Source organism: Ciconia boyciana, chromosome 11 (assembly GCF_034638445.1).
Source record: "Ciconia boyciana chromosome 11, ASM3463844v1, whole genome shotgun sequence".
Classification (NCBI taxonomy): Eukaryota; Metazoa; Chordata; class Aves; order Ciconiiformes; family Ciconiidae; genus Ciconia; species Ciconia boyciana.
The window spans coordinates 6,610,137-6,635,712 of NC_132944.1; the positions used below are offsets into that span (position 1 = coordinate 6,610,137).

The 25,576-nt window shown below is 38.7% G+C and overlaps 1 protein-coding gene across 10 annotated transcripts in view; it reads left to right on the forward strand.

Moving 5' to 3' along the window:
• Positions 1 to 25,576, forward strand: part of PBRM1 (polybromo 1) — a 64,204-nt gene that overhangs the window by 36,642 nt on the left and 1,986 nt on the right. For 5 of the 10 annotated variants that reach the window (XM_072875860.1, XM_072875855.1, XM_072875852.1 and 2 more), the window contains 13 exons: positions 112 to 754; positions 1,623 to 1,834; positions 3,014 to 3,199; positions 4,986 to 5,143; positions 6,083 to 6,349; positions 7,739 to 7,884; positions 8,195 to 8,352; positions 9,029 to 9,212; positions 10,453 to 10,663; positions 14,734 to 14,935; positions 18,763 to 18,921; positions 22,747 to 22,902; positions 25,324 to 25,394. In XM_072875860.1, the coding sequence (XP_072731961.1) occupies positions 112 to 754; positions 1,623 to 1,834; positions 3,014 to 3,199; positions 4,986 to 5,143; positions 6,083 to 6,349; positions 7,739 to 7,884; positions 8,195 to 8,352; positions 9,029 to 9,212; positions 10,453 to 10,663; positions 14,734 to 14,935; positions 18,763 to 18,921; positions 22,747 to 22,902; positions 25,324 to 25,394 (2,753 nt within the window). The remainder of the gene's footprint in view (positions 1 to 111; positions 755 to 1,622; positions 1,835 to 3,013; positions 3,200 to 4,985; positions 5,144 to 6,082; positions 6,350 to 7,738; positions 7,885 to 8,194; positions 8,353 to 9,028; positions 9,213 to 10,452; positions 10,664 to 14,733; positions 14,936 to 18,762; positions 18,922 to 22,746; positions 22,903 to 25,323; positions 25,395 to 25,576) is intronic. The other 5 variants (XM_072875861.1, XM_072875858.1, XM_072875859.1 and 2 more) reach the window with 3 other exon arrangements.

Here is a 25,576-nt window from a genome sequence, read left to right on the forward strand (position 1 = left end):
GGTTCTTCAATAAGCAGTTCTTCAGTGGAAAGGAGATGGACAAAGAAGTGTGCAGCTCTGTTTTAGTAATGATTTTTTTCTCCCCCCCCCCCCCCCCTTTTGTCTGCTTAGGTAGAAAAAGTGGCATTTCTCCTAAAAAATCGAAATACATGACTCCAATGCAACAGAAATTGAATGAGGTGTATGAAGCAGTTAAGAATTACACGGATAAACGAGGCAGGCGACTGAGTGCCATCTTCTTGAGGCTGCCATCTCGGTCTGAACTTCCTGACTATTACGTAACCATCAAAAAGCCTGTTGACATGGAAAAGATCAGAAGTCATATGATGGCAAATAAATACCAGGATATTGATTCCATGGTAGAAGACTTTGTAATGATGTTCAATAACGCTTGCACATATAACGAGCCAGAATCTTTGATTTATAAAGATGCTCTGGTCCTGCATAAAGTTTTGCTTGAAACTCGGAGAGAAATAGAAGGAGATGAGGATTCTCACGTGCCCAATGTCACTTTGCTAATTCAGGAACTTATCCATAACCTTTTTGTATCTGTTATGAGCCACCAGGATGATGAGGGCAGATGCTACAGCGACTCCTTAGCTGAGATTCCTGCTGTTGATCCCAACTTCCCAAACAAACCTCCTCTGACTTTTGATATTATTCGAAAAAATGTTGAAAATAATCGCTATAGAAGACTGGACTTGTTCCAGGAGAATATGTTTGAGGTACTGGAGAGGGCAAGGAGAATGAACAGGTGAGCGAAGCCATATTTTTCAGATATTCCTTTGTCTTATCACATGAGTTTTGCATGTTAACGTCAGACAAAGGCTGAAGTTTTTTTAAGGTGTTTGCTTTCCTTAATATGGGTGTTTAGAAAACTAAATCTCAAAAACTCTATCAGGTCTTCAGTGGAATGTATGCTTTCATTTAAAAAGAAGGAAAAAGTTAGGCTTCTGCCATGAGATAATTTTGATGTTAATCTTCCAGAGGCACACCTCATGAAAACCAGGTTTGTGCTAACTTTCAAATTGAAAAAATGAAGAGGAGCTGTTTGCTAACTGCTTGACTAGTGGATTACTCTTTTGGAGCAATCCCAGTTGTATGAGTTATGGTAATATTGTGTGAAAACTACGAACACTTGCAACTTCTTGCAGCGTTCTACTTGAATTGGGGATGTGCAGGTGAGATCTTGACTCTGAAGGAGAAGAGGTAAAAAATGATATTAAAACATCTACTAACGGGGGTATGGGTAATTAAAATAAGTCAGTTTTGTTAATAATCATGTTATTACTTAAGTTTTCAGAAGTTAAGAGATTGTAGAGGTCCAGTGGCAAGTAGTTTTGGTTGCAACCACTTGCCTTTGATTTTTCTGGTGTTTCAGGACTGGTGTATGCAAAAATACTGTTTTAGGTAAACTATAATACAAACTGACAGCAGAGTAGCAGGTGGAGCATGACTTGCCAGTGTCTGCTGCTGCTTGTTATGAGTAAGCACAGAAATCTATTGGTAGAGCGAAGCTGTAGTTCTATCACTAAGTGTGGCGATTGATGGGTATGTGTTTAGGATTGTGTTTGACTCTGCACAAACTATGTTTCTGCCCTGTTGTATGTATTTTTGTACAGGACTGATTCGGAGATTTATGAGGATGCGGTTGAACTTCAGCAGTTCTTTATTAAAATTCGAGATGAACTTTGTAAGAATGGAGAGATTCTTCTGTCACCCGCTCTCAGCTATACCACCAAGCATCTTCACAACGATGTAGAAAAGGAAAAGAAGGAAAAGCTGCCCAAAGAAATAGAGGAGGATAAGCTCAAAAGAGAGGAGGAGAAGAGAGGTAGCTACTTTCTTTTCATTAATTTTAAATGTATTAATTGAAAAATGTACCTATGCATATGATGTATGCTCTGTTGTTGCTGCAGCTTTGCCTACTGAAAGGACCTTAATAGTCTGGTTGTCCACCTTGGTGGAAGACCACCTTGGTCTTGTATTTTAAAGTTATGAGATATTTATTTTATTTTGATTCTTATCAGCCATGCCAGACGGCTTTAAGAAAGAGATGTAGGTAGATACTAACCGTATGTAAACTCTTTAATCACAACACATTGGGGTACCAGTAGTGTTATTTCAAGGATATTATAAAAGAAAACAATAGTTTTTTACTATAGCTTTCTGCTGATAATAAACTTAGCAATGACTGTTCCAACTGACCTTTTAGTTGTTTCCTTTTTGACAAATACTGGTTTCTTGATATGCTGATGGTGTTGTCTATGATGATGCTTTTAACACTGCTAAAGAAACAGTATTTAAGTAAGCCTTTTGCGTTTCTTACTTGGCTACTGTGAGTGTGAAGAGGAATGGGCTTACACTATTTCATAGGGCAAGAAACCTGCTGTGAAGGTCCTTTGTGTTTCACAGTTCCTGGCTGTTACTGTCCGTATAATCGTTGTGGAGGATGTCTAGGGGAATGAATAAAGCTTTCTAATTGCTCCTTTCCACAGATGGGAGCAGAGCTGTTAGCTCTCTGTCCTTGAATTGTCTCTCTAACATGGTTCATCTTCCCACATAGCACTAATGTCAGCATCAGTAAAGTCTGGTTGCTCCAGCCAGCCTCAGTATTATAAGGGGACAACAGCTGTGATGCCCTTTTTCTGTCTTCCTTTGAGAGCTAAAAATCCCAAAGAAAGCAAAACGTGCCTTTCTGAAGGCTTCTGAGCTCAGTGCTGTCACTGAGTTCCTCTTCACTCACGGGGAGGAGGGCTCAGTAAAATTCAACTGAAGAAGGGAAACCCAACCTTCAGCAGCACCAGTAGCAGAAAGGCTAGCAGCACAAAACACGCTTAAACCCTTCCTTCATGCTGGAAGTCAGTGACAGAGGGATGCATCAGGTATCATGTGGCACTTCTGCTTGTGGCACTTCCACGCTCAGCAAAGTGTGAGGATATTCATATCAGCAATCTTGGCTAACGTAGAAATGTGGCATTACTAACATCTGTTTTTCCTTACTTGAAATAAGAAGCTGAAAAGAGCGAAGATTCTTCTGGATCAGCTGGGCTGTCAAGCTTGCATCGGACCTACAGCCAGGATTGCAGCTTTAAGAACAGCATGTACCATGTAGGAGATTATGTGTATGTGGAGCCTGCTGAAGCCAACTTGCAACCTCACATAGTCTGTATTGAGAGGCTGTGGGAAGATTCAGCTGGTAAGGATGTCTTTGCTATAGGAAAACAATATGGTGAAACTCCTTATCACTATTTAAAACTTCCAATTTGAGCTTTTTCTGTGCAGATGTTATTTATTTTATTTGCAGAAGTATGTGTGGACTGGTGAGTATTTTTCTTGTTTCTGAGTTCCTTTGTTCCAAAGAATACTACACATATAAAGTTATTGGATCAGCACATGCTTTTTTGTTGTTCATCTCTACCTACCCTCAAATTGTAAGCATCGCAGAGAATAGGCTCTTCTAATTGGGATAGGCTCCTTGTAATTTAGGTGCAGAAGAACACATGGGGTTTTTCTGTGCTGAGAAATCTGAATCAAAGTTGGGCACATTTAACTGCAAATGTTCCACAGAACCTCAGTTTCAGAATGTGCCTCTGTTAAATTTCAGAATTGAGCTGAATCTTGCATTTCCTAGGACAAATCAAGCCATAACAAGGACTCTTTTGTTTTTTCTCATCAGTGATGCCTTCTGTTTGCAGCAGGTACTTCTCTTAAGTGTAAGGAAGGCTAGAGATATGGCAAGAGTATCAGATAAGCATGGTGCACTCAGCAATCCTGGAAACTATAGTTGCTGAGAACTACAGTGGGGTATAGTGGAGTTAACCATTTTGGTCGCACTTTTGTTTTAAAGGTGTGGAACGGGTGTGTTACAAGGACAGATTAAAAAGACTGTGACTCTCAAATTTGGAGAGGAGAAATGTAAAGCAGGATATAATTAAGGTTTACAAAATCATGAAGTAGGTAGATAAGGTGAAGGCAGAAATACTATTCAACGAATCCAGCAGTACTAGAGTTAGAGGGCACTCATTGGCACTAATAAATCAGATTAAAACATGTGAAAGTGTTTGTCTTTTTAATACAGTGGGTAGTGACCCTCCTGGCTTCCCCAGGACCTTGTGGAGGCAGATTATGTCAGCAGGTTCAAAAATGGGTAGGACCAGTCCATGTACAACAGGTCTAAACAAAATAATAAAGGGAATAACCAGCAAATAATAGCCAGATAAAGAGAATAGCTCTCTAACACCCCTAATGCAATGACTGTAGAAGGAGTGGAATGAGTTACGGAGAGTGGCCAAGATCAAATGCATTCTCCTGGTAGCCTGTTCTGTTCAGTCAGTTGGATGCAGTGTATTTGGGTAGATGGACCATTGGCCCGTTGGACGTTTCTTATGTTCATTTGTCTGTGATGGAGAAAGTGAATAGCACTTTTTATTCTGGTTCAGTCTACAGATCATAGATTTTCTTTTATTTAGAAAAATAGTACATATTTGTAACTTCTTTATAAATCATTGTTAACAATTTGAATTTGTCACAGCATAACATGGAAGAAATAGTTCTTAAAAAACTTGAAAGCAGTTGTCCAGGGTTCTTCAAATAATCAAGTGATTGTTGTGTAGACTTTGAAGCCATTTCAAGGCCTGAAAGTCAAGATTTATAAAGAAGTTGCAGACTGTTTCCTGAAGTCATCTGACTCAACAGAACTGATTCCTTCTTTATTTTGCTGAGTCAGGTTTTACTGGGGAAAAAGCAGTTTGCAGGCTTTTTAAGCCACCTGGTTTTCCTTACCTGAAACAGTTAAGGAATCTTGTCCTGTTTTAAAACAGTTTACTCTCAGTATAAGTGACTACATGGCTATTTGATTAATCAGTCAATCTGTAGTTGTTTTTTCTTGCTCATGCAGTAGAGAATATACCATTTTACATCTTTTTCTTTCTCCTTTCTCTTTTTTGGTGGTGGTTTTTTTTGGTTTGTTTTGTTTTTTTAAGGAGAGAAGTGGCTCTACGGCTGTTGGTTTTATCGACCAAATGAAACGTTTCATCTTGCAACACGAAAATTCTTGGAGAAAGAAGTTTTTAAAAGTGACTATTACAATAAAGTTCCTGTTAGCAAAATTTTAGGCAAATGTGTGGTCATGTTTGTTAAGGTGAGAGACTATTCAGACTAATTTGTTAAGCAAATCATATGTTCTCTGCTGTTTTCTTGAAGAAATGTGGGTATTCTAACAGAGACATTCTGCTAATACTTAAATAAAATAGGACTTGCTCCTGTGTACTCTTTGTATTCTTCATTTGCTTCATGACATATGTAGTTCATCCAGGTGATGGTGTGTCTTGGTGCTGATTTGTTTGTAGAATCATATGCCTATTAGATAATTAGCTAACTGTTTTTTCAGAGCATGTAGAAGAGAAATTGCAGGTAACTTCTTAAAGGTTCCCATAAAAGCATGTAGGATTTAGGTTTGGTAGAGAGGGAGGCTTGAATGGCTTGGTAAGAGGATGAAGTCTTTCACCTCTGTCTCAAGTTTGATTCCACATCATCCTTGTGCTGAGGATTTTTGGCTTGCTTACAACATACCTATCTCAGCCAGTTTTTAGAAGGTAGTGTGTTTTTATGGAAAAAAGTGCTACAGCTGCTGAGTACGTGAATGGTTATCACAGTCACATATCAATGAGCATGGAGCTTATTCCTCCCCCCTGCCCCCGCTCCCCAAACCTGGTGGTCATGTCCTCTTTCCAAGTCAAAGCTCAGAAATCTTGTAATGGTGGTTTTGGGCTGCAGATCTTGTACTTGTTAATGTACCATTTTGGTAAATGAATAAAACCTAACATTTCTCACATGATAACCTGTACTGAATTTAGCTTCTTCTCTAAGGGTGGGATTTCTTGTTGTTAGCTTTTGATTTTTAATATAACTTGGATGTCAAACTGGAAGAAAAGAACTCAGCAGAAAAGCTTTATTAGTCTAAAAGTGTTTCTGATAGAAACGTAGAAAAAAACAGGAAGCATGAGAGGGAGTTCACTGTGTGTCTGGGGGGGGTGTGTGTGTTGCTGAAATATTTCATCTTTTTTTCTTCAATCTGCAGGAATATTTTAAATTGTGTCCTGAAAACTTCAGAGATGAGGATGTCTATGTCTGTGAGTCACGTTATTCTGCGAAGACAAAATCTTTTAAAAAGATAAAACTGTGGACTATGCCTGTAAGCTCTGTAAGATTTGTCCCACGAGATGTACCCCTGCCTGTGGTCCGTGTTGCTTCTGTATTTGCTAATACAGACAAAATAGATGAGGAGAAACATGCTGAAACATTGGAGGACAGTAAGGTGGGAGAAAGTATCCTTCATCTTGAAAAGGTGTGTAAGAAAACAAGTGGAACATCGATTATGTTTGACAGATAAAGAATGACAAAATGCGAGCCCTCATGACTTCGGTTTCACAGCATCCAGACACAATAAAATATAAATAAACACAATGTTTATGTTATAAATTATGTTATACACATTTGTAAATAAATACAAACAAAATATAAATAGACTAAACAGAAAATAAACCATATTTGCTAGATCCTACAACTGCTTTCTTGTGATCATGTGGAGGGGTTGGATTTTTTTTCTACCACTTCAGAGAAGAAAATTACACTTTTGCTTTAAAGCTTGCCTTAAGCCTAAAGAATCAGTAGAACTAAAAGTCTAATTTTAGTTCATGGCAATGCTGAAATGCTTTATTATGTAGTATTTCAGTAACATAGTAGCTAGGCAGCAGTAAGCAATACATAATATTCTGTTGTTTGTGACCTATTTATGGCTGATAACTGAGCGGTTTATTGTTGAAATACTTAAGAATATTTCTGTCCAACATACTGGGTAAAATGGTTTATTGTATTTAGAGTCATAAAAGAAATAAATTTAAATAAATGTATTAAATTCAATTAAATTGAATTAAATTTATCTAAAATAAATTTAGAGCCATAAAAAAACCAAACTTAAGAGTCATAAGATAAATCCACTTTACACTGAGTTCTCTAACAGAACCTTAGAACAGAATACCAAGCACACTCATTGTCAGCTTTAATCAGACACTTAGTATATATTGTTGTGTTTATTCACATCATGACAAAAGAAGGAATTATTTCTTCTGAGAGAATGAAAACTTGTGGGGTCTTTTCCTTCCACACCTTGGGGAGATAGCCTGTGTTTTCATTGGCTTTCTGAAATCCTAGATGAAAAGGTCAAATGAGGCACAATGTGAGTTTTGACTAAAAAATAAGAAATAGGGCAAATGGTTTGAATTTACAAGTAGTACATGGAGTGTTCATATTATTGTATATGAGAGTTGAATCATTAAGTTTCTATGGATGTTAACTTGGCCATTTACTGAGTTCTTGCCTCTTAAGCATGTTATTGTGCTTTAAAACAAACCATCAAAATAAGCTGATGAGGCTTGGCTTGGCCAGTTAACTTTGAAGCAGTAGAACAAAAAAGGGCCTGTAAATTACTGTTCTGGCAAAATTACAGCTTTGTGAAATAGGAAAGCTTGCGACATACATGGAGGATATCTTTGGCTTTGCTATTTCATTTTTAAATTTAAAGGCCCCTCACTTTCACATGTACAGCTGTTTACTGTTTACCTATTATTGGTAACGTAAAGATAGAGCAAAGTCTTTCACTTGCACCTGGCGTCTTTTTATTTATGTGTTTGGCTTTCCTTCTTCCACAAGTTTCTAAATGCATATTCTTCTGCAGGACAAAGAAGATGTTCCGGTAGAGATGTCCAATGGAGAACCTGGTTGCCATTACTTTGAACAGCTCTGCTACAATGACATGTGGCTTAAGGTTGGGGACTGTGTCTTCATAAAATCACATGGATTAGTGCGACCTCGGGTAGGAAGGTAGGTATAACTTCTTTGTTTGCAGTTTGTGTCTATAAAAATAACTTGGACAAAAGACGGGCTTGTTGCAAAAAGTATCAAAGAGGGTGGGAAGAAAACTGGAATTAAGCTAAATGTTACAAGCTCTTAATAGATTCAGGTAGAAGTTTAGCCGCCTGATAAAAAGGTGATACAGTTGTACAGCTGGAATAGGCTGTTCTTCGGTACTTGTTTTTTACTGACAGTCTTCCTGAACAACCTAGTGCATCCAGCTGTCTCATTTAGGAGGGATGGCCTTTCTTTTATGTCAGTGGTTTGGTTTTCTTTCCAGAATTGAAAAGATGTGGGTGCGAGATGGAGCTGCATATTTCTTTGGTCCAATCTTTATACATCCTGAAGAAACTGAACATGAACCAACTAAAATGTTTTACAAGAAGGAAGTGTTTTTGAGTAACCTGGAGGAGACCTGTCCAATGACTTGCATTTTGGGTAATTATTAACAACTTTAAATCCAATGGACACTCTCTCTTTTCCTATACAATCTGAAGTGATTTATAGCTATGTGTAGGCTTGATTCCAAGTATGTGTTTTTTCATATTGCATGGGGGAGGAGAGATTCTTCAGTCCATTTCTAATACGCATTCCTGTCTTTGGGACCTGTAGTGAGAATTTTCACTATAAGGAAGCTTTCTTACAATAAGTGAATTACATGTATGATATCAAAGTGAACGTTGTCTGCAGCCAGAGAACAGAAAACTCCATTATTTTCGCTTATTAATGTAATTATTCCAGTATGTGTTACCTGGAAAGTTGGTCCAGAAGGAGGCTGAAATTTGGTTTGTTGCATAAGATGATGACTATGTACTTTGTTTTGTAGTTATGATGCTGTGCTAAATATAGTTAACTGACTAGTGATCATGGGGTTTTGTTATTTTGCAGGTTTTCTTGTTCTTTAAAAAAATCCAAAAGCTGCATTAAGTTCGTGTAGGTTTCTTGTGAGTGGCATTATTTAATAGGGATATCAATTGGTATATTTTCCGTAGTTGCACCAAATACCGGGAATCTTCCAGACTTATGAGACTAGCAAAAACTTGAGTTTCCACACTTTTTGTAAAATATCTGCAAGTGTGGCTGCCTTCTTACCCAGCTCTTTTCATTTCTGCAGGAAAGTGTGCGGTTCTGTCATTCAAAGACTTCCTCTCCTGCAGACCAACAGAAATCTCTGAAAATGATGTTTTTCTTTGTGAGAGCCGCTACAATGAAAGCGACAAACAAATGAAGAAATTTAAAGGGCTGAAGAGGTTTTCACTCTCTGCAAAAGTTGTAGATGATGAAATATACTATTTTAGGTAAAAGACGTGATGGGAATGTGGGGGTCACCTGAGCACTCTTCTGTATTGTGGTGGACTGAGCCTGGTTGGCAGCTAAGCCCTCACCCAGCCACTCGCTCACTCCCCCACAGTGGGGGAGAGAATTGGAAGGGCAAAAGGAAGAAAAACTCCTGGACCAAGATAAAGACAGTTTAATAAGTGAAGCAAAGCTGCACATGCAAACAAAGCAAAATAAGGAATTAACTCGCTACTTTCCATTAGCAGGCAGATGTTTAGCCATTTCCTGGAAAGCAGGGCCTCAGCATGTGTAATGGTTACTTGGAAAGACAAACGCTATAACCCCAAATGTCCCCTCTTCCTCTTCCTTTCCCCCAGCTTTTATTGCTGAGCGTGATGTCATGTGGCGTGGAATATCCCTTGGGTCAGTTTGGGTCAGCTGTCCTGGTTGTCTCCCCTCCCATCTTCTTGTCCACCCCGGCCTACTTGCTGGGGGGGCAGAGTGGGAAAAAGAAAAGGCCTTGACGATCTGCCAGCACTGTTCAGCAATAACTACAACATGGATGTGTTATCAACACTGTTGTGGTTACAAATCCAAAACACAGCACCATATGGGCTACTATGCAGAAAATTAACTCTATCCCAGCCAGACCTAGTACATATATAAAACTCATAGTTGTAGAAGAAGATGAATTTTGACTAATGACACTTTTGGATAGAAGTCCAGATAACATCAGTTTTCATGGTCTTAATGTCAGTGGATGTTTTCTTTTTCTTCTCCTGACTTTAGTAAAAGTCGTTACATTATCAGACTGGTAAATTCTCTTGGATGTTGTTAAAATACTTAGGTCCTCATTCTGGGTAACAAATAGCTTTCTAGTTGGTGAACATTGATGCTAATAAAAATACTAAGTTCTAACTTAAGTTAAATGTAAAATCTAAGGAAGATGTGGTGTTAACTGCCTTCTATTGCAGAAATGAAGTATTTGCTGCATTGAAATCCCCTTCTAACTCATAAAAAATAATAAAATTAAAAAATCCTTCAAACAAGTGACTGAAATGAAACACTGTCTATAGACACTGAATGATTTCTGCTCAGTGTTCTGAAAGGGAGCACAGGCACATCCTGAGTCACCATTGTTTCCATGTTGTTCAATGATAAAGGAAGAAAAGTTGGTTTTCTCTTCAAAAATACATGCTGTCTCCTGTAAAGTATGAGTGTATCTTCATCTGCTTTTTGTCTTCCTCCTTCACCTTTCAGAAAACCCATAGTTCCTCAGAAGGAACCATCTCCACTACTGGAAAAGAAGATTCAGCAGCTAGAAGCAAAATTTGCTGAGTTGGAAGGAGGCGATGAGGACATGGAGGAGATGGGAGAAGAGGAAGGTGATATGACTGAAACGCCTTCTATGCCTCAGCTTCAGACCCCACTAGCTAGTGAATTGGATATAATGCCTTATACTCCACCACAGGTAAGGATCTTCCTTGAGAAACCTTTAAACCTTTATATTCCGCTTTCTTTCCCCAACCCAAATAAACAAATAAACAGTAACATTTTATCATACACAGAAGAGATTTATAAGTCAGTTTACAAGTCTGTGGAATAAATGACACGGAATAGTTTTGGCATATCCAATATGATATGCAGGGGATAATATTTAAGTCCATTAAAATATTTTTGAAGGAAATCATTCAGTTGAGGAAAATCTAGGGTACATGTTTGTATGTTAATGTTATAGTAGGTTTTCTATGACACTTGCTCAGAAATATCAGGTCCTTATGTTAAATATAAAGTTGGGATGTAAGGATTTAATTGTAATTCTCAATTTACCTAACACCCATTTTTAAGCTTTTCCTTAAATTTTGAAAAAAGCTAGCATTTTGGGTGTTACGGTTTTGCTACATTTTTAGAAAATGCTGTGCATCATCCTCAAAGGAAAAAAAAAATAAAATAACTTTTTAAATATTAAGTTACCATTCTTACTTGGAAATAAGAGCTTGTTAAAAAAGTTAGAAGAACTGGATGTCGTAGAAGCTTTAGTCCTAATTTGCTCATAAATGGATAGGAAGTAAAAGAGGAATAGTGTGGTTATATGCCTCTTGAATGCGGCGTGAGTCATTGCTGCTGCTTAAATGGGGCACTTTTGATCCCCTTTCCCTCTCTTGCTGTGTTTCTTATGCAAGCCCTGGCATTTATGTAACTGAATATTGAAGCAGGGTGAGGAACTGCTTTAACTGGAAATTAAACTAACCAAAAAAGTTTGTTTGCAACTGCATTAAACCCTTTATCTTTCTCATCCCATTGCCACATCCAAGCTAATGCCAGCGTTAAAGAGGCAATGGGAATGACCTGCTGGGAACAGGAGGGAGTTTCAGACACTTTTGTAACCAGCAATATGGATTTCTGCTGCATCACCTTGACTGTGAAGTGAAAACTTCTTTGGTAGTTGAGGAAAGGATGTGACCCCTGGATAGAAATAACTGTCTTTAGATGTTATGAAAAAGAGTTGAGGAAATTGAAAGCTTTAGCTTGGTTTGATTGTGATTTTTGCCATGTGGGAAGATCACCAAATGCATTTTCCTGTGCAAGGTTGTCTCGCTACTCTTGTTTTAATGTGCTGAATTTCATAAGTAGCATGAAAACTCTTGCAGAGTATTACAAATACAAAGCATGTTACCAGCATTAACCAATTAATGTAACACTTTATGAAGGGGAAGGTAACTTTTATAAATCACAATATTACCATTGTTAAGCATGGCAGCTGCCGAAAGGAGTTCAAATAGGGATCATTGGACATTAAAGATGTTCTCAAACAGCCTTCCACAGCATTCACTGTCTTTTGATCTCCTTTGCTTTCTGTCTTTCTACATAGCTGTGTTATGCTCAGATTCCCTTGAAGTTTTATTTCAATACTAATATATAATATCTCTTTAAAAAGCCAGGTTGATAGTTGCATTATTTTTCTTTTTAATTGTTTGTAATGGGACAGTGTTGCAGAGGTGAGAAGTCAGGTTCAATGGATATATCCAACATGTGTGTATATACCCTTAGACAGATGTGAACTCTGAAGTCTAGAACTTTTAAGTAAAAAAAACCAAAAAAACAAAAAATCCCAAACAAATAAAGAAAACTGAAAAGGATCAACAGCAATGCATGCTAAGAAGTGAATGATGGTAAACAAGTGCCGTGGCAGATTCCCCACACTGCTGATTTGGAAAGAAAAGGCATGTTGTGTCTGAGCTAGCATTCAGAGCACAATTTAATTCTGGTGGAGAGAGAACTAACATATAGCACAGAAATAAACTTTCTTCTTCAGATAATCTGTTCTATTTATGTCCCTAGTGAAAAGTGCCTTTTTAAACGGAGCTCCTAGGTAAAAGGCATGTGTTTGCTTCATGTTCTCTTAAACATACGGAATTTTATTTAACAACTGTTAAACCCCAGAACTTTTCAACTTCTTTTTGTCTGATAACAAAGAAGCTCTTACTACACCTAAGGATAAAATGAGTCAAGACAAGTGAATAAGTGGTATTGTGGGGCTTGACAAATAGGTGGATGATGCTCTCCTGCTGCAGTTTGCTGTGAATCAAGTCGAACCTAGAAAAGAAAAAGATGTGCAACTTCATTTTTAGCTTTAGCAATATGGCTGAGAAAAGGCATAAAAGGGGATCCTGGTTTATTTCTTCTCTTAATACATCTAAAACTGAATGTGCAGTTATCTGACTCAAATGGAAAAGATTCTCTTAATTTAAAAATGGTTGTATTGGAGATGTAAAAGAACAGAGAATACAAGAACCGAACTTGGAATTCTTAAGTTTCTCGAAGTCCTGTTTGCCCTTCCAAACTGATGGGTAGGCTTTTACATTAGGTTACTGTTATCTAAACTGTTGCAAGCACTATAAAGGCAAAACCAGCTGATAAACTTGTAGCTATCTAAGTGCAGATGTATAAAAGGCCAAATATATAATTAGATTTTCCTGTTTCTGAATTGAGAAGTCTCCATCTGCCAATATGGACTTGCCTGAGAAGTCAGGATGAGTTGTACGTGCCCTGTATGTCATCCCAGAACCTGTGTGGAGTTCTCTTCACTTCCTGCATCTTAGAGACAAACCTGGAAGACTTCCTTCCAAAAAGACAAGTGTTGCCTTTAGGTTCATAATGAAAACATTAAGGGTGGATTGCCATTTGAAAATTAATACAGTGAAGTTTGGAATAACATACAAGTATGCCTCGGTTTATCCAATGCCTGGCTTAAATTGATGAGCAAGACTTTTTAAGCATCTTGGTATCTCTGAAGCTTTGTTTTTAGCTGAGATAAGAGTGTTGAACTGTGGGGCTCAAAGTGGCAAGTAGAAGGAGTTAGTAACATGGCCAGAATTTCAGGATAGGAAGAAAACAGTTGCATATATTTTTCTTTCCTTTTTTCCCCACCAGGTATTTGGAAACAGATAACAGTATTTGGAAACAGATATTTGGAAAAGATGTGAGAAATTTATAATGTTCAGGATATGAGAAGGGCCTTTTGAGGGTTTTGGTATGATGATACATTTGTGGGCCTTATTGATCAGAATATGGGTGAATTATGGTCTCCTGTAACAAATATAAGTGGAAGGAGCCTTCAAAAAGGGAGTTCCAGTTGTGGTATCTCAGTTGTTGTCAGAATAGGTTAAATTTTTTGATGGCTGGAAACATCAAGGAGCTTTCAACAGAAACATCCATGGTGGGAAAAGCAAAGGAGCAGAATTTTTGTTACCCATCAACGTATAGAATGTGATGTGATCCCGTTGTGCAGGTAAACAGTGTTCAGCAAAACTGGGCTTTGGGTTTTTCAGGGAGAAATGGCTACTTATGTAATGGGAAGTGAACAGTAGAGAGAAAAGAAAGTCTGGCAGGCAAAATAGAGAGCATTTAGGGATGAGAAAAGTGGAAGATGGAGCCAGGGCGGGGAGGGGTTGCAAAGGCCCAGGAGGAAATGGGGAAGCATTTCCCTAACATGTGCAATGGCAAATAAAATGTTTTACTCAACTTGTCTTGGCAATGTTTCTGAACAGCATAATGGATGAAATCTGTGACGTAATGCAATTACTTTTATTCTCTCTGGCCTTACAAATAGTCACTTATTTGCTACTCAGCCTTTCTTAGTCCTCTCATTTAGTTTGGAATGATTTTAGCTAATAGTAAGCATTCTGTGTTGTCTTACTGAGAATTTTTTGAAGCCTCAGCTATAAAGGTGGCATGATGTCTGGAAGGGTTGAAAAGCATTAGAACATTGTGGGGTTTTTGTTTTGTTGCTTTGGTTTTGGTTTTGGGTTGTTGGGTTTTTTTGCCTGTGTACTTTTCATAAGTGTGTGCATATGCTCTTGTCATGCATCAGTAGATGCAGTCTCTTTTCAGGGGCCCTAAGGTTGGATGGTCCTTGTGCAAATATGTTCAAGAGAAATGCAGGAATATTTTAAAATACTGTTTCTTACAGCTTTGAATTTTGTATGTCGAGAAACTTCTCTTTTGTACACTTGTGGTCATAACTGCCTTTTCTCACAGTCCACTCCCAAGTCTGTTAAGGGCAGCACCAAGAAGGAGGGATCAAAAAGGAAGATCAACATGAGTGGGTACATCTTATTTAGCAGCGAGATGAGAGCTGTGATTAAAGCTCAGCACCCAGACTACTCCTTTGGAGAGCTCAGCAGGCTTGTAGGAACTGAATGGAGAAACTTGGAAGCAACAAAGAAAGCAGAATATGAAGGTAAATAAAAACTAAGATGCTGAACTCTTTTCTGCTTTTTTCTTCTTTCTCAACACATTCATTGCTGTTACTCAGATGACAGGTTTAATAAAAGAAGATATTTATGTTTGTGTTCTGGATGTACCTTAAAGAGAAGTTCATATTGAGAGATGACTGAAGAGGAGCAAAGAGCATGTTTAAGTTATGTAGTACACAACTGATAATTTAAATGTCTTTGCCACAAGTAACCAAATGAACAAAGACCAAGAAAATGGGGACAAATTAGAAGTAAAGGGGCATTAAGCCCTTGGGCTGGAAGTCAGTTGGAAAAATGGTTTGTGAAAGTTTCCTTAAAGGAGGACTGGGGGGAATTTTGGACAAGAAGCTCTTCAGAGCTGTAGCAGCAGGTAAGAAGGCTTACAGCGGAGCGGGAAGAAGTTCTTTGATTAACAGTACTTAGAGTCCTAAAAAGCTTTGGTAGAATAAAGTCAAGGATACAGAATCTGTTATGATACTGTAAATATGACCTATGGTTCAGTCTCATTATTAGTCAACTGTCGTAATTGATTCTGTTGAGACACTTCATATCCTGAAGTAAGCCTAGGAGTATTTCATAGGCATGAGATACTTTAGACCTTTCTCTCTTTCTTTCCTACTGATATTGGTCATTGTATTTCAACTTTGATTAAAATAAAATACAATTGCTCCTTAACAGCAGGCCCTTACCCAAGCCAAATACATTGGCTTAACGTCCATAGTTATTACTCTAGTTAATAACGTGTCAGCACTTCCAATATAAACCCCTTTTTTTTAAGCAACTGTTGGAATTTTATTGGAAGAAAATGCTGTTTTGGAAGGGAAGTTTCAACACCTTAGAAAGTTATTGCCCAATTAAGTTATAACTTTGCTTTTTCAAAAATGAAATTTGATAGGTTTTCTGCATACTCATAACTTAAAGGCAGCTTTGACCTTCAAACTAGAAATTTGCATGCTATCACTTTCCACCCTTAGCTGTCTCAGTCCTTTCCAAATGTGCAGTAGTACTGCTTTGCAATTCTGGAGAGTAATATAGCACCACTCGGCTACGTGCAAGTTGTCTTTGCAAATGCTGTGAAGTGAAACGGTAATGCTCTTTCTTTGTGAAAGTACTATGGCCTTACTTTTTCCCCGTTGTAGTTTCCTTTTACACCCTTCTAGGTGTGCGTGGTATCTTTTTATTGACAGGTCCCTCCTTACAGCCTAAATCTTAAGCAGTAGGATGGCTAGCACATCATCGCTTCCTAGCTTAGAGCAGCTTGACATCTTGCACTTCTGCAGGAAGGCATAGCTGTAAGGTACTGGTAGCAACAGTGTCTCTCCACTGTGTTAATGATTGCCTAAGTGCTTCGATTTTAATCCTCTTTCTCACTGAATTTTCCAAAGCTTTTGTGTTTTGGGCTGCAGTTTCTCTAGCTTGGTGTCTGCCCAGAACTAGACTTACTTTTATTTGTTTTTGAGGGGTTGGGATGGGGTTACAAAGCATCCAAACTGTGTTTGTTTACCATGTGTGAAAGGAGAGAAACTCCTCTCCTTCCACGGTGACGAGTCAAAATTCACGTGCTCTCTAATGTGGATGTGCACCAGGGAGCAGGGAACAGGCATGGTTTGACACCTCAGTGAAAAAGTGCCTTTCCGTGTTCTGGTGAAAAGTAGTTTGTATTTTAGGTCCATTTTGACCCACTGAAAATTTCATTTGGTATATGTGCAGGGTAATAGTTGTTTTTTTTAGCAATAGTTGAGCAAAGAATAGGCTGTGTTGGAAATGCCTGCGTGGCTAACTGCACTGTGAAAACTCCTTAAAATAAAATAAAACAATGCACGGGATTGAGGTAAAGGCCTGTTTTAAGGAAAAGCTCTGTTCAAAGCAGAAGGTCTCTTTCCTGTCTCTTGAGATGTGTTGGAAATGTTGTTTGAATGATCTCAAGTCCTGGCCTAAACGATTTGTGTTTATTATTGAGTATTAAGGTGAATGCTCAAGGCTGAACTTTTAGACGCCTGTTGCAGTTCCCTTTTGGCAGTGTTGTTTCATCTGTTAGTTCCATTGCAGTCACGGCATGGATAGAGACTAGGTAAAACTCAAGTACTGTCCTACGTCAGGTCCTTCTTCAAAGCTCAGCACTCCGAAGTCCGACAAAGCTGAACGCTTAACAGTAATTTCTCATTCATCAGAGTGTCTCAAGAACTTTTGCTTTTGTCTGACCATTTTTTTTTAGCTGGCCAAAAGTAGGTGAGAGTCAGAACAGCTGCTTCATCTTTTTCCCAAATGCTTGCTCTGCTCTGACGAGGATTATCTCATTTTTCTACTTCAGGATCTACCTTTAAATGTCTTGTGTATTTTGTGCTCAATCACATATGAGTTGCCTGTAGTAAATTCAGGAGTTTCTGTGCGTCGTCATCACTTCCTGAAATGACAGAAGTGAAAAGAAGGAAGGAAATGCCTTTGGAAATGAAACTGGTCTTTCAGTGTACGGAAGTAGTGCTAGAAGCTGCACAAACAGGTTCTACAAGAGACAAACGCGTGATAGACATTTGAAGTCATATACTAGAGAAAATGAGTAACATTGGCAGGATGCATAACTTAATCTCCTTGATGAACTTCTTCTTAGCCTTTGTTTGACAGAGGACCTTGATTGCTGTTTTAGTGGCAGTTTTCATCTTTCACCAACTGCAAGAGAACTTCTAGCCCGGCATTCACTGTTACTAAAATTTGCTGGAGATGTATGCTGCATTCATTTATTCTTTGTTGTTCCTCATTGCGTCAGTCAGATACAATGTTAAGAGTAAACAAATCGGCAACTTGCATGCCCCCAAAGCACCTTGGGTGGGCATTCAGTGTATCTCCTTTTTTTTGTTGGCTTGGGTTTTATTTTTTTTCTTTCTTCTTCCAATGACCCTTTGCCCTTCCCTTAGTATAAAATTGCCCTCTGGTCAGATTCCCCTGCAGTAGATCTTTTGTTCTTGCAGTCACAGTGAGAAACTTGATTGAGATAATGACCAGATTCATCGTACAAAGGACACACATGACCTCCAGTGAGCAGCACAATGTGAGTTAGACATCTTCAGCAAAAAAAAAAAAAAAAAAAAAAAAAAAAAAGCTCAAAGGGGACCAAACGGGGAAAACAACAGAAAGAGGCAGAGAAAAATATTTTTGGTTCATCAAACTGCTGCTTGTTATGTTCCAAACACTAAGGATCTATCTACACTAGGGAAACTTTGCAAATGCTTCCCGACTTTGCCACTACTTTTCAGCTGCATCAGTACTAAAATATATGGGGAGCCCAAGAATGAATGGGCCACCGGCTGGCACTGCTCTCTGCTATTTGCATTTTACTGTAGGGCACGTCTGGTAGACATGGTGCTTAAAATTCCCGCAGCAGCTGGTAGCGGATCTACGTGAGAGCTGCCGGCCTTCGCTGCAACTGGTTTAGCTGAGCCAGTGGTGTCAAAAGAGGGAACGTTTTGCCATATTTTCCTAGTGCGGACTGAGCCTAGTGCTGGGCTGCTGCTTCATGTTGGTAACACTGGTGTTATTATCAAATTTGTTCTTTGACTTTTTAAATTTTTTTTTCTTTTTTTTTTTTTTTTAGAAAAAGATAAAACTTTGTGGAATATTTTTCATGAAAGGTTCTCTAAAAGTCTTAGGTGCAGCCACATGAAATCAAATCATATGCTGTATAAAAAGATTCATCTGTTCTACTTTATATTTGACTAAACTATGCCAGTGTTTGACTAGTCCTTTTTAATGAACAGATAATATTTTGAAATTCTGGGTTACAAAACAGAACTGAAAATCTAAAATACTTTTACAGAGCGGGCAGCTAAAGTTGCTGAGCAGCAGGAGAGAGAGCGAGCAGCACAGCAGCAGAATTCCTCCCCCCGGGCAGGCACTCCTGTCGGGGCTCTTATGGGGGTGGTGCCGCCACCAACACCAATGGGAATGCTCAATCAGCAGTTGACACCCGTTGCAGGTAAAACGTAGGAGCTATGACCATTTTTTCCTCATCCACTATATCAACCCCCTTCATAACTCTGAACACTCTCTTGGGTCACTTTGTTCTTACGGAAGAAAAAGCTCAACCTCTTCAGTCTTTCTTCATAATGAGTATACGTAACCACAGCAGTAGCCTGATAGTCCCACGTTACTTGCTCCAGTAGTGAGTAGCCTGTTGAAAATGCAGGGAAAAAGGGTCCTCCTTGTGCAGCAGTCCTGTTCTGTTTGTGTGCAGTCGTGTTTATTCACTCTACTTTGCAGAGTTCATGTTCAGCCCTGCTACAGCAGGAGGGGAGTGAGCTAAGTACTCTTCTAGTGTATGCAGCGTCAGTGGAAGTGGTAAAGTAGGAGGCAAATTATTATTTTTTTTTATTGTCAGGAAGGTGAGAGGCAAACAGAATCCAAACCAGATTTTAAATCCAAGCAAAAGCTTTACAGAATTGCTGATTAGACACTGGTAAGCAGAGCAGACTAGGATCTAGAGCCATTGCAGGAACAAATATGAAATGCCAACATTGCAGGTTTTATCAGGTAAATTTCAGAATAGAACTGAGTTTGGAGAACTCTTCCATAAGGTCCCTGTTGCTCGGTGTTGTGCTCGTTACCAGTCGTAATCTGACTTGAGTTCATGGGGAGTATGCTTGGAGTAAGTATTTTCAGGATCAGATCTGAAGACAATGTAGTCCACTGGAGATTCTTGTATGGGAATCGGCCATACATCAATGAGAAAATGAATTAGGTACGACCTGATAGGTGGTTTTCCTTCCCCTATTTCTAATGGGGGAATTAAAATAATTAGATTACTTCAGTCAAGGTCAAAATAGTGCCATGTAGGTAAAAATGAGTATTTGGAGGTTTTTTGTTTTGAGTTTTGGGGGTTTTTTTAACTTTCCCTTAAGGCATTCCAATTATTCCATTTATTCTTTTGTCATTTTTCTTTTTCTTTCCCGTCTCCCAGGCTGTGGCCATATTTAGAGCTGACAGCCTGAAGCGTTTTTCATCACGGTCTCTAAATCCCTTTCAGTAAATAGGCTGCATGGATGTTCAAACTGAAGGCACATTCTTTATTTGGTTCGTGGTCTCCAGACTACAAAGCATTTGTTTACGCTGAGTTGCTCCCCCCCCCCCCCCCCCTCCACTTTGTTCTTGGTAATTTTCCTCTGAACTGTTTGCAGTTGGTGTGTGTTTGTGTGTGTGTGTACACGTGTCTGTGCATATATTAAGGAAAAAAAAGGGATTTCTCCAGTGCTGATCTTTTTTTGTGAGTAACCTACTTCAATCTAGAATGTGTAGAAGCGTCATCCTCTTGTGGTTGTGTTTTCTTGGTTTGGTTCTTGTTTTTTTGGCATTGAGTCACTTTTCCCGTTTTTTGGAGGTAGGTGTTGATGGGCAGTAATACTTATTACTAACACTTTCTTAAAACTTTTCCAAAAATGTGCATTCTGCAAACTACACGTGCTAACTTCCTGCAGCAGCCTTCTCAAAAGCAAATCCGTATTTAAGACCATCATCTTATTCAAGCGGTTAGACATTCACGTCTCTTCACTTTGGCATTGTGAAACACTTCCTTAAAGTGGATGATCAAGTGGATCTTTTTAAACTCTTCCTATTTCTGTGGCCCATTTGAAAAACACAGTCTTTCATCTTTTAGTTTCCAGAAGTCTTACTTAGAAGTATCTTACTCTGTTGAGACCTCTTTCACCATTTGATTGCTCCTCCTCCATCATTTGATTGCTTTTCTCTAGTTCAGAGAACTTCTCCATCGCAGAAGTTCAGAGAACTTCTTTATGGCCCACGGGTCCAAGAAATCTGGATACCTTCTGAGATGCATTTCTCTTAGTGCGCAGTGCTCTAGTTTCTTGTAAATTTAGGCATTACAAAAGTTTATTTAATCTTACATTGTTACAGTAAACAATGGGAGAACAAGTAATTTGAAAGGCATCATAAATCACAGCTGCGGGAGCTGGAAATAGTTTGCCCATGTTTACTAGTTTAAAATCAAAGTGGTAACTCATACATGGGGTATGAAAGTGCCTGCTCTTATAACCTTGTGATGAGCTACAAGAACTGATTTCTCGTGGAGATTTGATGACAACTTTATCAATCCAGCCAGTTGTTGAGTGAGTATTTTATTTGGAAATGTAGAAATGAGCTTTCATGGTTTATAAATACGGGTTTGTTTCATTGGAGGTTTTTGGTTTATTTTGTTTTGTTTGTTTTAAAGCTTCAGAAGTGTATGTAAATGCATTGAAGATGTGACTGCAGCTCGGGGTGCACTGGAAGTACCAAGCAGTAGCTACAGTGAAAGCCCTTTATTCTAGGGATGCTTTTGTTGTTTTTCTTCCTTTACTTTTTCCATTACAAATATGGACTTCACTATGTTAATAAAGAGGTACAGATGAGCTTCCAGATATTTGAAATAGGTACCTAAGACCTATTAAATAAGTGTCAGTCTAGGTGTCCTGTGGGAAAGGAAGGCTTGAGGGAGATCAGTTCTTTATTTTCTCGTTGTTTGCTCCATGTAAAGCTTTTGCAATTTCAGGTTTCTCACCTTTGTAACTCTTCCTGAGGAAGTGACAAATTTAGCTTGTATTTTGGAGCTGCTCAGTCTGTTTCGATCCTGAGCTCATGACAGATTTGTTTTCAGTCTTATTCCAGAAATGCCTGTTCTGAAAGTTTCTTTTATGAGTTACTGGGAGTGTGGCAAAGACTCAGTAGGTGGTTTCTTGGAACTATACAAACCCGAGCAATTTTGCATTTCTAAACTTACCTCATCTCTCTAGACCTGCTTCTGTCCTCTGTCATCTTTTCATTGTCTTTCCAATGCCTTTCCTTGGTTACCTGACAACGCATCCATTTAAATTAAAAAGCCTAGAAAATAGGCGAGGGACAAGCAAGTTACGTTCCAGGACCTAATAAACACAATGCAGTTATATTGTGTAGGTTCACCTCATGGATAGCAACAAACTTGAGTCGAAACCAGAATAAGCTCTAAATTTTCTTCCCTCACATGCAGAAGACTAAAGTTGTGAGCAGCAGCAGCACAATACTGTCTTCGTTGTAGCACTGATTTTCCTATAAAGGCACCTTGAAAACATTGTCAGTGAAATTCTGGGAGGGACTGCAGGTGCTCCTTGTAAGTCCCTTTACTTCAGTCTAGTGCCGTGAGTGTAAGTCACTGCAGCCCAGCACATCCAGTGCTGTCAGGTTTAAAATTTGAGTTACTTCCATAGTTTGTACTGGAGATGCTTTAATAAAAATCACCCCTGTCACTGCCGTTAGTTTTAAGTATGCAAATGTTGTAGGGCTTTTGTGTGTTAATTTTGCATATGCACTGCAGAATAATATATAGGTTTTTATTTTTGTTCCAGTTGAGTTTGGTCTCTGAGGTAGCCCACAAAGCAGGGCTGTATGTGGAGCTTGTGTAGTTAGTGTTGTGTTCGTAATCTGTATGCAGATGGCAGAGCTTTAAGCTGTATTAAAATTGCTTGCGTTAGTAACATTTAATTGTGGCTGAATTTATTCCTTGTGTTAACATATATGAATATTCAGCGTTTATTGCCCCATGAGAAACATACAAATACACTAAATACTAATTCATCAAAAGTATAGTGTTTCATGTTTATAACTTTTTTTATTCATTTTTGCAAGATACTAATTGTAGTATCCTCTTGCTGTACTAAAGGTGCTTTCTTTTTTTTTTTTCTTTTTTTTTTTGGATTTTGTGGATAGTGCATGTCTTACTGTGTAGATCATATTGCATGTTATTGATGCATGTTTGAAATTTGTTGTGTCCTTCAAGGCATGATAAGTGGCTATCCACCGGTGCTGCCACCTTTGCAGGGCCCAGTTGATGGCATTGTTAGCATGGGCAGCATGCAGCCACTTCACCCAGGGGTGCCCCCACCCCACCAACTTCCGCCAGGTATGCCAGGCATCCCAGGCATCCCACCACCCGGTAAGAATGTCATCCTCATTCGCTCCGTATTTCATTTTCATGTACTTGCCGTTTAACCAGTTGTTACAGAAATTATCTGCAGCTTGTTTTGGTCATAGCTTTTGTTTCTGAACATTGCAGGTTTGTTTAGCTGCAGCACACACAATGCACTGCTGAATATATGAGGTAGATGCAAAACCTTGACACAACAGCATGTCCAGTAGACCAGCCGGGAAAGGTTACTGGAGAAACGTGATGCTGCTCCAGCAGTAGTTTTGCTCCGGCCAAAAAACCTGACAATTCTGCTTGAGTTTATCAGAGGTCTGAAAAGCTGACATCAGCCTATCCTTACGTCATTTCAACAGCATCCTTCCACTTCTCCTTTTCTTATTTAAAGTGGGCTTATAAATGAAATTTACTGCTCTCATTCCTTACTGAACCCTTTTTCAGTATGTTAATCAGTAGTCAGGCTGCACTTAAATGAACCTGGTCATGTAAGATCCCTTGCCCGTTGGGGTACTGACACATGTTACCATAAACCAGTGTTCAGATTAAACCTTGTTGATAGAACAGTAACTGGAAAAATTTGAGGACAAGGTGAACTTGGTATACTATTGTGGCCAAATTTTGAATTGATTTTTGAGAGCATATCTACTACACATTTGCTATTTTTTTTGCCACACGTTTGATGAAAAGTGAAGCTGAATGAAACATAAAAATTTTTCCAGTGTTAATGCCATTAACATGTGCCCATTATGGGGAGAAAAGTTAATCTGCCCTCTGATCCTGTTTTCTGCTGATTCATTCAGTTTTTACCTCTGATAACTCATGTGCCTATTTAAAAGATGTGTATCCCATATGTTCAGCAGTTAAACAAGCTGTGGACAAAAGTGGTCTCGTTTGCCTCCCCCTACCCCACTTGCAACGGTGTTTATCAGAAGCTCTGTTAAGACTTTTATCTGTATGTAAATTGTTTCGGGGGGGTTTTTTTGTTTGTTTGCTTGTTTTTTTAAAAAATCCATTAGTACTAGGTGTGCAGCTTGCAGCTTTGCTGGTGTGTAAGATTCACCATAATGTCACGTAGAGGGAGTAGGAAAACAGCTGTGTGTCTGTGAGCCTGACTCCAGCTTACCAAGGCAGTGACATTTAGTACACATCAGCAGCACACAAATGTTTGGGAGGTGAATCCAGGACAATGCATTTCTTTGAAGAGTTTTTCCCACTGGGGAAGTGGGCTGTGTGTATGGTGTTTAAAACTGAGAGGATATGGATTATGGAAAAAACAATGCCTGGGAATGGAGGACCACACCTGAAGTGGTGCTAAATGGGGCTGGCTGTGCTAAGGGTGAAACCACGCTCTGGTGCTGGGAAGGTGAGGGTGCCCTTCTCCAGACATCTTCACTTTGTGCAAAAAAAAATCCGTGCCATATTCCACAACTTGTATTATCAATGTTTTTCCTAACTCCTGGCTTGCTGTTAGTACAGATGCATTTAAAATGGGGGCTGTCATCAAATGGAAAATGCATTCAAAATATGCTTTAGAGTGCAAAATGCAGTGGCACGTCTTTTGATCACTGATTCAGAAATCTGCATGCAAATTAAACCCTCAGGAAGAGCATAGTTAGTTTGCAGCTTTTCCAATGAATGAATGTGAGAAGTGGCATAAACAGAAAGAAAAGCAGCAGCAGGCATAACTTTCATTTTTTCAAACCAAAGCATCTGTATGTAAAATATAGGAACTGCATGATTCTCATTTAAATTTGTAGATTTTTTGTATGTAAGACTGACATGGGTGTTACCTGCTGCACTCTTTGCAATAGGGAAAAGCCTCAATATGTTTGAGAAAAACTTAACAGGTTTTATTTTTTTGAAACCTGTTTCAAATGTTCGTCAGTCTCATATCTAAGACTATTTAAGGTTAACCTGCAAGTTGAGTTTTATATTAGTGAGATCTAACAGAATTTGTGCAATGGCTTGGATTTCCTCCTGCTGCGAATGTATTGCTTAAAACTGAACACAAGGAAATGTTAAATGTTGCTAAAGCAAATCAGCATTTCCTTTCTTAAAGGATTCCAGGAAGATCCTGTCAAGCCAAAGGTGTATATTATAAATGAAAAGATTTAGTCAGGCAGTCACTAAGTAACGTGAAAAAAACCTGAAAACCAAAAATTAATTCACTTTGTATTTCTTTAATTAAATTAATTCAACAGGCCACATATCAATGTTTGGTAGTTGTCATGTTGGCTTTTTTTTTCCCCCCCCATTCAGAAACTTCTAAAGTGTTTTTTTTATTGGGGGAGAGGGGGATATTTCAATATCGTACATCTGCTTAAAATAACTGTGAGCAATGATATCAAAGTATAAATTTTTACTATCGAAGACCAAAGAGGTATTTGTCACTGCTCTGAAATAAGACTAATTGTTTTATATTTTGGAATATAGGTGTTATAGGCCAAAATGTGTCCCCCATGGTAGGCACTCCAGCACCTGGAGCAAGTCCTTTTGGACAGCAGGTGAGTCATTTTTGCATTATTTATGAGGCTCTAAGGCTATGAATTAGCATTTTAACAACATCTCAGTTAAGGCATGTAGGGATGCACATAGCCTTTCCCAGGGAGAACATAAACCAAGTGTACACTGATGTATTTAGAACCAGTTAATATCTTACACTCAGAGTGTATGTCTGTATTTGTTG